The following is a 12,585-nucleotide window of genomic DNA, read 5'->3' as shown; positions in this document are numbered from 1 at the left end:
TCTGACACCATGTTTTCTCCTTACTAATCCATATGGATAATGCATATTAGTGGAGGGATATATTTGGAGCAGCACATTTAATTCACATCCTCCCTCGCCCGCTCCCCTTTCTGTGCTCGTCATAAAAACAGACACACGCAGTTAAACTCACCTTCGGCCTGTGACAGCACAAGGCCATAGGGAAATGAATGTTAGCGCTCTCTATACATCTTTCACGCAAAAGATTCACAACTGTCACCATAAGGTACATCACTTCAGTGGCTAGAAGGTGTATGCAGACACACACACACACACACACACACACACACACACACAAACACAAACTCAAATCATATATTCACGCCGTCGTGAGAAGGCTTATCCCCACTGTCCCCGCGTGTGTGTGCATGTGTTCCGTATGAGCATGTACTCATCCACGACTGCCGCCACGTGCGCTGGAACTAGCTAATGGCACAGTGGTGTGTATGACTGATGAATTATTAACAGCGCCGTCAGCCGGATGCCCACGCTGCACAACCTCACATGCACTCAGACTTCAGCATGCATCATCAAATGCATTAGGCGTCCCATTTTAGCGCCGCTCAAAATAGAAAAAGGGGAGGCAGGAAATCAGGGTTTCGTCTGTTTTGTTGTGTAACCTAAAAAGGGCCTTTCTTTTTCTTTTTTTTTTTCCTCCTGTTTTCTATTCTGTATATTGAAAGGCATTTAGTGATGCAAAGAATGTGTCCAGGCCTTTGATGAATTCTGACATATTCAGCTTTAGCAAAACACATCTTTTGCTGCCTTTTCTAATCTTTGGTCTCTTTATGCCAAAACCCCTGACTTCAAAGGGGCCGTTAGGTGTTAGTGTTTATTTCTTTCAACTTTTTCATTATGCCAACCATGGCGTTTGGAGACTGATAAAGAGGGAGGGAGGCCGCGCCAATTACCTGTATCTGAAAGGGAAGCAACACTTACCTGGAAGTTTTTCTGTAATGTTCAGCAAATCACATCATGTTAGTGTTAAGCAACTTTTACATCTCTTTTGCAGTGTCAACTCAAGCTAAAAATCTGAATATCACTTTGCAGGATTATGCTGCTGATATTTGTTTGCTGTTTGATTTTTGGAGCATTCATATCTATTGTAATTTCATAGCAACAGCTACTTGAAATGCTGGACTGAGAGTGGCGGACTGTAGCAGAGACAGGAGTGCAGGGAGTGGGAGGGTTGGGCAGAGTCTCTTGCCAACGTCTGCTTGAGTTGCTTATTTAATCTATGTGGCTTTAATCAATTCTTTTTCTTATTAAACATTATGAACTGTATTAAAACAGCTCAATTTACTGACTGAAAACTATGAAGACATACCTCTCAAAATGTAAAATTAAGAAGTTTAGGCTTTTCAGACAGACAGCTAAAAATCTCTGCAAGACACAACTGGTTGTAATTTAAACTGCTGTACAATAAAAAGCTAACGTTCACAGAACAGTATTTTAACTACACCGAGTTTCTGCGCTGCTTTCGTGTGCTTTGACTGTTGTATTCATCTTTGGGCCCCATACCATTGTGAAAATGCTCTTATCCGTATTAGTTATAGTTTGCTTTTCTCCATCAAACCATTCATCATGGTCTGAGTGCTCTGTAGTTTGTGGCAGCTCTATCATTCATGTCTCATTACTGTGGGTTGTAAATTACATTAACTTACTGTATTTCTCTCTCATCGGCCTGTGCTTTGTAATAATGATGCTAAACTACACTTTTCAGTATTACTCTGCTTGTGTTGCCCTTTTGCAGCCTGTGCATGTGCTTTATGTCTTGGAAATCGTTTTTTTTTTTTTATGCTTTATATTGCTTTTGGTCTATCAATCCAACAGGCACACTGAAAACGATATGTTATATAAATAAAGAAATAAATAAATCTTTTTCCTTCAAACCTTTTTCAGTTATTCTGCATCAGACTACAAATTGAAAACTCTTTCTTTATCCTTTTATTCTTAATTTTTCTAGTTTAATCTCACAGTTCAGTTCCTGATTGGATTGGCCTAAAAGCTTTAACCTTGTTTTGTATTTCTGACCCTTGATATATGTTATCTTTTTTCCTGCCAGCCTGTCCAGGGCTTTGACTATGCCAAAAAGCACATGGGTCGAACTGATGAAGCCATCTCTGCTACTAAGGAGACGCTAGTGTTGGGTTTGCCTGTACGAGATGCTCCGTTGTCACTGTCTTTGGATAAGAAGGCCCACCAGGATGGGACTGCCAGTAAGAGGCCTCCATCTGCTGACATACATAAAGGAGGGTAAGACTGTTAACTGTGTCGTGTCTTTGCTTCAGTGTGTTCTCAGTCCAACACTTTGGTAAAACTACTGAATGTATTTCCATGAAATTTGATACAGATATCCGTGTTTACTGCTGATTAGGAAATGTTAGTATACTAACATGCTGAACCAAGCTGCTAAATTGGTTCAAGTGGAAACAGGTGGTAGTAGAAAGCATGTCTGAACCTCTGTTCAGTGCTTTGCCTCAAGCAAATAGCCATGTCTGTGAATTGAATTCACAATCACTGTGCTGACAGAGAAGTTCACAACCTTCATAACAACGATAGACTTTGGGGAAATTGTCTGTGTTAAGTGTACAAGTGTACAGTAAAGCAGAACAACAGCAGTGGTCAGTATTTCTCTGAACACAGCTGCAACAAGAAACACGTGTCATGACCTTGGTCACACAGAACCAAATGCCCTGAACAAAACACAGAATTAGCAATAATACTCTCTGGAGTTGAGTTAGAAACTATTATAATGCATTAATATAAATCGAACCCCTGTTGTGTGTATCGGCTCTGCATCATGTGCATCATTTATGAGTGTTTTTAAAAGTCATTGCTTTTTATGACATTTGGATGAGTCGGTGACATGCTTTTGTCACCAGACATACTGTTCCCAGCTGGAAGCCTTGTGATGAGGGACCCATAAAGTTCTCAAGCAGCTGTTTCAGTCAGTGAACAAGCCAGTGATAAAATCCTGAGCTTTTTAGAAGGGCCAGACAACAGTGTTTATGCATTGCGGTGTTAAGCCAGAGAGAAGCCGACCGTAAGCAGTGCAGACTCTGACAGATTGACATGATTTGAAGATAAGTCCAGTGTTAACAAGGAGCTGTTCTGAGACAACAGCAGAAAATGAGCATGTAGTCAAGTGCTACTGTACTGTAGGTTTTCAGAAGTAGAAATTTTAACAGCGCTGGTTTAACACCGAATCGTGCTTACGATGCTATGAAAAGAGGAATATGAGAAAGTTAAAGGAGCATCTAAGCGTGAATAAATAAGTGCCACAGTAATTCTGAGCTCCTAACACCTGTCTGAGCCATTGTCCGACACATGTGTGTGTAAGCAAGAAGGTTTCCTGTGTGCAAAAAGGGGAATTGTGGACACTGATGAACAGGATCTAATCAAGTTTTGAAACAGATTATAGACTGAGAACCGCACAGCCATGAATCTATTTGCAAATCATACTTTTTAAAAAGCTAATTCTGTGCCATTTGGAATTGTAAATAAATAAGTTATAGGCTAAAAATACTGAAGTTAAGATCATTTTGAGTTCAATATTCACATGTTGAATGAGGTTCATCTTCAGTAATATTCCATCAGTTTTCACCAGATGTGTTGAATCAGTTAAAGGTTTTCAATAAGGGAAGAAACTCTCCTCTTATTAGCAAAGATTTCCAGCACTGAAATTTATCCACACTGCACATTAGTGGGTGTCAAACCTCTGCTCTTATTCACACATTTTAAAATATGCGGTCGATGTGGAATTAAATGGTGTATTGCTACCAAATTATTCACCCCTCACCAACTTTCAGAGAGCAAGACTAACAAATCCACTGGGTAGTGTACAGATAATTGTCTACTAGAAAAATAAAAGCTAAATAATTTGTCTCATGGTGTGATGTCCCTCTGACCCAGAACAATAAGAGGTCTGCTGAAAAGCAAACATGTTTAAACATTTTTGTACTTTTACACTGAGAGAAGGTCAAAGCAGAGAGTGTTTTAACTACTGTACATGATTTTACAGCTGACTTAAGAATAGTGTACCTTCTTTTTTCTACGTCTTTGTTTTTGGAACAAATATCTTTTGAGATGAGACAAATTTCCAGCACATTATTTTTAAGCTATAAACTGTGAAGCAGATTTTGTATTGCAACCTGCTGGATTGTTTAATCTTTATGTCTGAAGTGATGTAAAATGATCTCAGATAAAAAATTACTGTCACACTCAGTGGCACACAGTGGCAGCATCTTTTCTTTAAGGAAGTCTGGAGTCATGAAATCAAATGCATCATGCTTTCTCTCACAGAAATGCAAATAAAAACACACACACATGTAAGACAGAGCCTCATAACTAAAAAGGAATGGAGATGGGATTAGTTGTGCTTTGTGTCTCAAGGATGAACATGTATATTTATAACCCTGGCTGTAGCCATACCAGAGGGAAACATTCAATATAACAATGATGACACTGTACAGAGCTGCGAGTGGGAGATAATCATCTTTACCAACCTGTACATATGCACACATACTGTACACCTAACAGGAAGCCGTTTTTCAAACAAAGCATCCTACGTTATTGCACCACCTGGGTGTACACTCATTAGAAAATGAGGCAATATCTCATCCTCTAACCAGCGCTGTATGGAGTGCAATGGGATGAGAGTGAAGATTTCACCCAAACAACAACAAAGGATGTAATTATTCTTTATAATGGTAACTGAATGGAGACCAAGACTGCTGAAATGTGTTTTCAGTCTTCAAATGGTCAAGTTCAAAGAGATTTGATGCAACACATCTGAAGACAAAACACTGAAATAAGATTTAAACTGTGTCTGAAATGTAATATTATGTTTTCCCTGTATACTTTATCCTGTGTATTTTTGCTAACAGCAGTTTACTCTATAGTGAGGAGTTAAGATTTCAGATACCTGTGGATTGCATCATTGCACAACTGTAATTATCACACTTATTAAATGATGCATTTTTATATTTGTTAGCTGAAAATTGCAAACATCCCATGAAGAATACACACTACATTCCTTTGTGGATTCTTTTAGGCACGATATCCTGCATAAACCTCATTCACAGATGCTGAAAATGTATTAAACAATCACCATGGCAACAATTATAGCAGTTCATGTAATTATATAAACCATTGTTCTGATCATCACTATCACTACAGTGAAGAAAGATAAGCAAAGGAGTGGAGAATTCAAAGTCAACCAAAACCTTTTCACAGCTGGAGTAAAAAAAAAACTGGTGGATCTCCAAAGATTTAAAACTACAACAATGTGGGACCTATGATCCGATGATATCTGTTCAGAATTTGCAGAAATACATTGTGTGTTGAGATGCTTCAGTCTGGGAGGGAGTGGTGGACACGACAAATAAGATACCGACACAAAAAGAGCAGGTCGGAGAAACAAGTAGTCATACAATACCTGTTATCTCGATTAACACCCCCTGCTCTGTATTATTGAACTGTCACACATTAGTTTTGAACACCCATTCATTAATATGTAATCAATACTTTTTCTGTAACGTAATGCTACAGTAATTTTTCTGTTACTTTGGTAGATTGCCTCCACACAGTAGGAAACCATGGGTCATTTTTTGATTTGTCGAAAATCAAAAACAAGTGAAGCTGTGTTAGAAACAGGAACAATCATTTGAGCTGCATATTGCTCTGTTGTCTGAGGAAAGGAAAAGATGCAGACTGAATGCTAAACCACAGGGGAAAGTGGAGGGACTGTTTCATAGGGAGAGTATTTATTCTGCACACTGCATCCTCCAAAGAGCTACAGTCTGTGAGGCACAAAGAAATAAGAGAGGCAGGAGATGAACATGACTTTCCAACATCACTCTCCAACACTGTGATTATTGATTCTGCTGCTCCTTTCTCTGACCTTCCCAGGCAGATTTATATGGAACACACACCACATTTCTCCCTCCATCCCTCAGGCTCTTTTGCTTAATACCACATGAGTTTTACTGTGACTTGGCCAGCCATTGGCTGCTGCTCCAGCTGCACACTGTACTGTGTGTGTGTGTGTGTGTGTATGTGTTCACACAGACAGCGTGTTAGCCTCGCCTGTAGCGCTCTAATGTCCGGTCTCGCTGATCTGTGCATCTTACACCACCTGTAGATAGGCCTGTCACGTTGTGTAGCTGCCTCGGCTTACATGTCTCGAGGCTGTTTGTGTGTGTGCCTGTGTGTTTTCATGGCTTACGTGTCTGATGGGTGCAGCTAAAACATAGAGGATAAGGACTATCAATCTTTATTAATGCCTCTGCATGAGTTTATTGACTCTGATAGATGGTTTTGGTTGAGTGTGAGATGTGAGTGTGTGTTCAATTGTGTGGAGACATTTTTGTGCCACCCCTATGAGGACATTTTGGTTTATTGAGGGTTAAAACTTGGTTTCAAAGTTAATGTCACATCACACAAAACGAAACAGCGCTTCAAATGTGACTTGACGTGTGTTGTTCTTTAAAACTCAGGTTTAATGAGCTGACGTTGTCTGTAACTGAAACTAACTCGTTGTTTTTCTACTAATAAGGTGTTTCAGTTTGGTCAAACACCAAATCAGCATTGAGCAGTGTTTTTACATTCAGCTGGCCTAGTGTGGATGTGACATACAAGCCTGTAAACGAGCTACTGTAGCTGTGAGGATTGTGGACAACTTACTCATTTGTCAGAAGGTTATCCATTGTTAGCAGCAGGGTTTCATAACAACAACACTCACTCTTGTGCCATTAAATGCTTTATTAATGTTATTCCTATAACATGTATAATTAAAGTTGATTGTGTGTTGTCAGATGATGCTCTGTGTATACACTGAGACTCACAAGCCCTCCCTTCTCTTCTCCTCTCCTCCTCACCTCTCTCTGTTGCCATGGCTACTACAGGCGGTTGCCAAGTGAGGAGGACGGCTCAGTGTCAAGTAACGGCTCCGGGAAGCTGAACACCAGCAAGAGCTCGTCAGCCCGAAGGACGGCCACTGGCAGCAGCAGCAAGAACGGCAAGGAGGAGCTGCACAAGAGGAGCACCAACGGTGAGAAGGAGGAGGAACAAGAGGGGAAAGAAAAGAAGGAAGGATGGGGTGGGGTTAAGGGAAAGAGAAAAAGACAAAGAATGAGAATGAGGAGGACAAATGATAAAAAAGAGAGAGAGATAAAAAAGATAATATATTGGTTTCTCCTTATGTCAACATTCACCACATAATCTGTCCCTGTAAACAAGTCAAAGCCACTCATCTAACTCATGCACACACCAAAGGATAAATAATGAGATTATGAAATACACATGGCCTCTCTCATAGAGTGACTTAGCCTCCTGCTGCATCATGCAATGGTCAGTGATGATACACACACAGTGGATTCTAGTGCACTAGTCAAATCAAAATAGACATTTCAGATGTTTGTATGTGAGTGTTTTAGGCTTTTTCAGTAGAGTTTGCTCATTCCAGGAGGCAAAACTACACACAGGTAAATGTCAGCTGTTGTCAGTGAACATTTCTAAAATAAAAGACGACACACAGTGTAGCTACACAATTTTAAGTAAAGGATTTATAGTCACCTAAAAAACTATTGGAACAGCAAGGCCGATTCACTTGTTTTTGCTGTACAAATTTCAAAACATGAATATGAAATGAAAGTTCTGAATTTTCTTCTGGTATTTGCACCTAAATACAGTAAACAGCAAAGAACCCAGTAACCTCAAAATTAGTTTGCCCAGCCACATGGTTTTTATGTAAAACCTATAGAAGTCAGACAGCCTTTCTAAAGCTGTTTCAGTAGCATGAGACTTAGTCAATCCACTCTGCCCAGCTCTTCATGTATCACCTTGAAACTGGAATAAGAGAATAATAAGAATAACATAAGAAGATTTAGAGAAACGTTACATACAGTAGCTTTAAGTTAACTTTACAAAGAATGCTTTAGAAAGCTGTACCAGAGCCAGCCAAGGCTACACGGCAAGAAACATGTCACAATCCATTGTTTTCCTACAGAGCTGAACAAGCAGGAAACTAGACAATAACTGGAAGTATTGTGCTCATTGATCCTAGTTTCCATCAGTAGGAGAAACAACAGACCTCTGTCATGAGAAACTATTTGGCACATCACAGTAGTAAGAGCGGGTGTAGATAATAATAGGATGACATTTTCCTCCACCCTCCCTGACCATATTGATTGTTTGACACTACAGGTTAACAGGTGTCTCTTGAAATGGTATCAGTATAGCAGCTCATGTTCTGAACTCCTGTCAGTGTGAATGAAACACACAAACACAACAACAACAGTCTGGTGTTTTGGTTTAAGTATTTCCTTAACATTAGAGGACACAGGATAACCACATGGTCAACTGTGGCACGGTAAATGGATGAAATAATAATAATAATAATAATAATAATGATAAGAATTTATTGTTTAGTAAAATATAAATAGATAAAAATATTCCAAACTTGAATTGAACATTCGTCTCCTGTGGGAAAGTCCTTAGTCACTATGGCAGCTACAAGTTAATGAACTCTAACATGTTACTGTTGGTTGCTGAAAACACATGGACTAGATCTTTACGAGGCTCAAGATTATAAGGATTGTAGGCTGCACATGGTTTAATCTACAGTACAATGACACCAATGGTTGCAGTAAATGTACTGCATCCTTATTATCCAGCATATTACCCGGTACATCAGAGCACGGTTGCCTTAACATTTCTGTGATCAGTGATAAAGCTGCACCATGGCTTCTGTTCAGTGACATTCTGCCACAATTTGATTTTCAATCTCTTTTGCATCAGCAAACCTATGTTCACAGTCATTTGTGTGATTTATAGTGTTTATGCAAGCAAATGAATGAATACCCAAAGGAGAGGAGGAGAGGATGAGTAATTGTTTCATTTTCTCATTACTGTTAACAGAGAGCTGGAAATGGACAGAAGTAGTGTTTTCAGAAAAAAAGACAGGCGAGGAGAACAGACTGGTCCTATCTCCAATGACAAAAATGGAAGATTAGGAAAAGCAAAATACAGATGTGCAAATCAGAGAAGAAGAATGCACAGAATCAAAGTCGAATAAAACACAAATGCAGTACTGACTAAAAGATAAAATCAGTAAAACAGTCGATCTAATAAAATAAAAGCAGGTAATTCACACTAGCTCAGCCTCAAAATGGCAGAGGGAAGGAAAGAGCTCAGGGATGTTGTAAGGCCGTCATTTCTTATAAAAAATAAATATTCATGAGCAGACATATAACACATACTTTAGGAAATTCCATAGACAATAAATTAGCCTGGTTTACCTTGACACAAAGTGAAAGTCGTGCATCAATCAAGGTAACACATAAGCAGTTATTTACAGTTGTCCTAGTGTAATTTATAAAATTAGCTACCTTTGCTAATCTTGTAATGTTTAGTGTGCGTCTAAACCTCTGTCAACATTGTGATCAAAAATCTTCACTAATGGAGCCGAAGATGCCACCAGAGAAATTATTACTTCCTTACTGGTCCAACAGCAAGAACTCTGCTCGACTTATGTGTCCTTTACCTCTAACCAAGGAGTAAAAACCTGTCTATGGTTTCGCTGTGTTAAAAAATGAACTGTAGAGGGAGCCAAATATTAAAAATAAGTTTAAAGGGTTTTTTAAGAATTGCTGAGCGACGCTCCTTAACCCTCTTTAATACTTATAGGATTATTCACATTCAATGTAGTTTACGTTAATGCCTTGATGACAGCACATTATGATAAAAGACAACATGTACTTTAGATGCTGCAGGATATCAGCCAATAAAAAAGTATAGGTGGCATTACATGTATGGTGCAACGAGGTGTGAGTGTCTCTGTTTCCTCTTTACTTGAATATCTAATAATAATAATAGTAATAAATAATGATACATTTATTTATAGAGCATGTGTTATGGGACATATTTTTCATATCTGACTTTTTACATTTTAAATCACTGCAGTTCCCCTTTAGAAGCTAACCATGCTTAAAAATGGGAAGGGTGAGAGACTAAAGGTCAATGACACTTTCTTTAATCAGTAAGGTAAAAAGAAAGCATGCAAATATTTTCAATGTAAAAAAAAAAACTCATCTATAAACAAAAAGTATAGCAAATAATACTGCAGGTGTCCATCGCAAACAAGCAGATTGTCCACTGAGTCACAAAATTCAAAGAGCAAATAACAACAGTTGCTACTTTATAATATTTATAAATATTATAATTTATAATATTTTGTATAGTATTATAGTATTCAGTGAGAGCTTATGTATTAAGATGTAAAAGCAGGAATAAGGAACTGTTTCACTTCTTATCGTCTGGCATGGCATCAGGCTGTGTTCAGAGCACTTGTGTTTTTTTTTTTTACATTTACTGTGACGGTTTCTGATCCGGTTCACAGGATCTCCTGCTCATGACACCACCTGTCCTAACCTTAACTGTCACACTCTGATAGGCTGTGCAGGAACAGCAACAAATAAAACAAGCTGAAATGCAGCCAGGGTGAATGGTGGCTGTGTGTGTTTGGAGCTGAGTTAATGGCAGACTGTTGTAGCCCTACAGCAAAGCAGACTGCCATATGATGTCAGGCAGGCAGTGAGTCACAGTGGACCCAGTACAACACAACACTGTCCATCTGCTGCCCTCCCACTGCACATAAGTACAGAAAGCTGCATGTACTGTAAATGCAGAGGACACGCCACATACAGCTGTCTTCTCATTAGGAAACAGCATAACTCTGCACAGAGTTATATCTTTAGAAATCCTGAGCCATGGGACATATCTAATGTATTATTGCTGTGTTTGTTGAGTGCATGGTAGCAGAGTAAGGCCAATTTAAGCATGAAAACAACAAGACACAGCAAGAACCTCCAGCCACCCCATCATCAAGCTGGTCAAGTTTACTGATGACAAAACTGTCCTAGGTCTCCCAAAGGACAACACTGAGTCAGCTTACAGGAACATTGTGTCACAACTGCCATCACAGTGAACAAAAAAAACTGCCTTAAGCTTGATGTGAACAAAATCCTGGAGGTGAGTGTGGAGCTGCCAAATCTGCACTACTCATTATTAGAGTTGTTTAAGTTTTGTGAAAGAGATGCATCACTGCTAGCTACAAATGGGAGAATAACTAATCATCCAGGGCCAAGAGAGCCTATCAGAGGATGTACCTCTTCAGACTAATCTGCAATTGCCCCTGAAGTCTGCACCCAGTGCCATCAGGCCATCAGTGAGAAACCTCACCACATCCTTTACAGTGTCCATAAAAGACCTGCATGAGTTCAGAGACAGTAAGAGGGGGAGAAGGGTAATTCTGGACCACACACACAATATATATCAACGTCTTACTTCAAAAGTATTCACTTATTTTTTCCACATTAAAGCAATATTAGAAACCAAAGTTGTTGTTTTGAATATTGTATAAACACCTTTTCCAAACAGAAGATGTTGGTGCATGTGGCAGGAAACACTAATCAGGGGGTAAGAGAGATGCTGACAGTCAGGAAACTCAATGTCTTGTTAAAACAAAACTTGACATGAACCACTTTTTGTACATATTACACAAACAACATATAATGAATTAATTAGTGAGCTTTAGATGTGTTGGTAGGTGGATGTTACTACCTTTAGACAGAACCAGGCCTGTTTATGGTCTTTGTGCTAAGCAAAGCTAATTGGTTTTTGGATCTAGCTTCATGTTTACCACACAAACATGACAGGGTATTCATAGCATTATATAATCCTCTGCCAGAATGCAAATAACCACATTTCTCAAAATGTAGCTATAATCCTTTTAATACACTCTAACAGACGACAGGGATCTCATTTCAGGGTGAGAATACTCCTGAGAATACACAAATAAATAAATCAGTTTACTGTTTGCTTGAAACGGCCATGATGGGCAACATTTACAAGCCTTTTCCTGCTGTATGGCACTGCAACTCAGAGGGTAGAGCAAAATAGCTGTGTGATAAATTGGTAGAATGTACAATAATCATTTCCACTGAATGACTGCTTCTGTCCGCCTAACCCATTTGTCGTTCTCTTCTTCTCAGACCCGTATGAAGACCATTCAGGCTCTCTGCGTCTCATCACCATTAAACCCATGACGGCCCAGCCAACCTACTCCTACCCATCATCCTCCTCCCACAGCCAAGACTCTGTGGTGCTCAATGGGGAGGTGAGTCTATGGACACGCACATGTACACTGACACTGAAATCTTTCTTCTGGGTTTGAGAGCTGCTACTGTAGTACCCTGCAGAACCACAAATCTATAAAAGACCCAAATGACTTGACTCAGATTGTCTTCATAATGATTTTCTGTGTCCACCAACCAGGATTTAAGACATTAACACACAAAAATGGGATCTATCAGGTCGAAGTTGCAACAAACAACATAAGCATTCCACATTAACGCCTGATGTCTCAGACCCAATATGTTTATTTGCCACAACATGATGTACACACACTTTCGCGGCTCGATCACACTCAGCTGTGAGGTTAGTCCACAGTGTTAGCTAATACATCATCATCATGAGTCACACAAATACATGTAGTACAGCAGC

The 12,585-nt window shown here is 39.3% G+C and overlaps 1 protein-coding gene across 1 annotated transcript in view; it reads left to right on the top strand.

Moving 5' to 3' along the window:
* kiaa1549la (KIAA1549-like a) overlaps positions 1–12,585 on the top strand; it is a 79,577-nt gene that overhangs the window by 53,516 nt on the left and 13,476 nt on the right. Inside the window, exons 13-15 of the mRNA XM_026364546.1 lie at positions 2,084–2,274; positions 6,927–7,072; positions 12,075–12,199. Of these exons, the coding sequence (XP_026220331.1) occupies positions 2,084–2,274; positions 6,927–7,072; positions 12,075–12,199 (462 nt within the window). The remainder of the gene's footprint in view (positions 1–2,083; positions 2,275–6,926; positions 7,073–12,074; positions 12,200–12,585) is intronic.

This window comes from Anabas testudineus, chromosome 6, assembly GCF_900324465.2.
Source record: "Anabas testudineus chromosome 6, fAnaTes1.2, whole genome shotgun sequence".
In the NCBI taxonomy this organism is placed as follows: domain Eukaryota; kingdom Metazoa; phylum Chordata; class Actinopteri; order Anabantiformes; family Anabantidae; genus Anabas; species Anabas testudineus.
The sequence above is the reverse complement of the archived record's forward strand: the minus strand, read 5'-3'. Positions and strand labels throughout refer to the sequence as shown.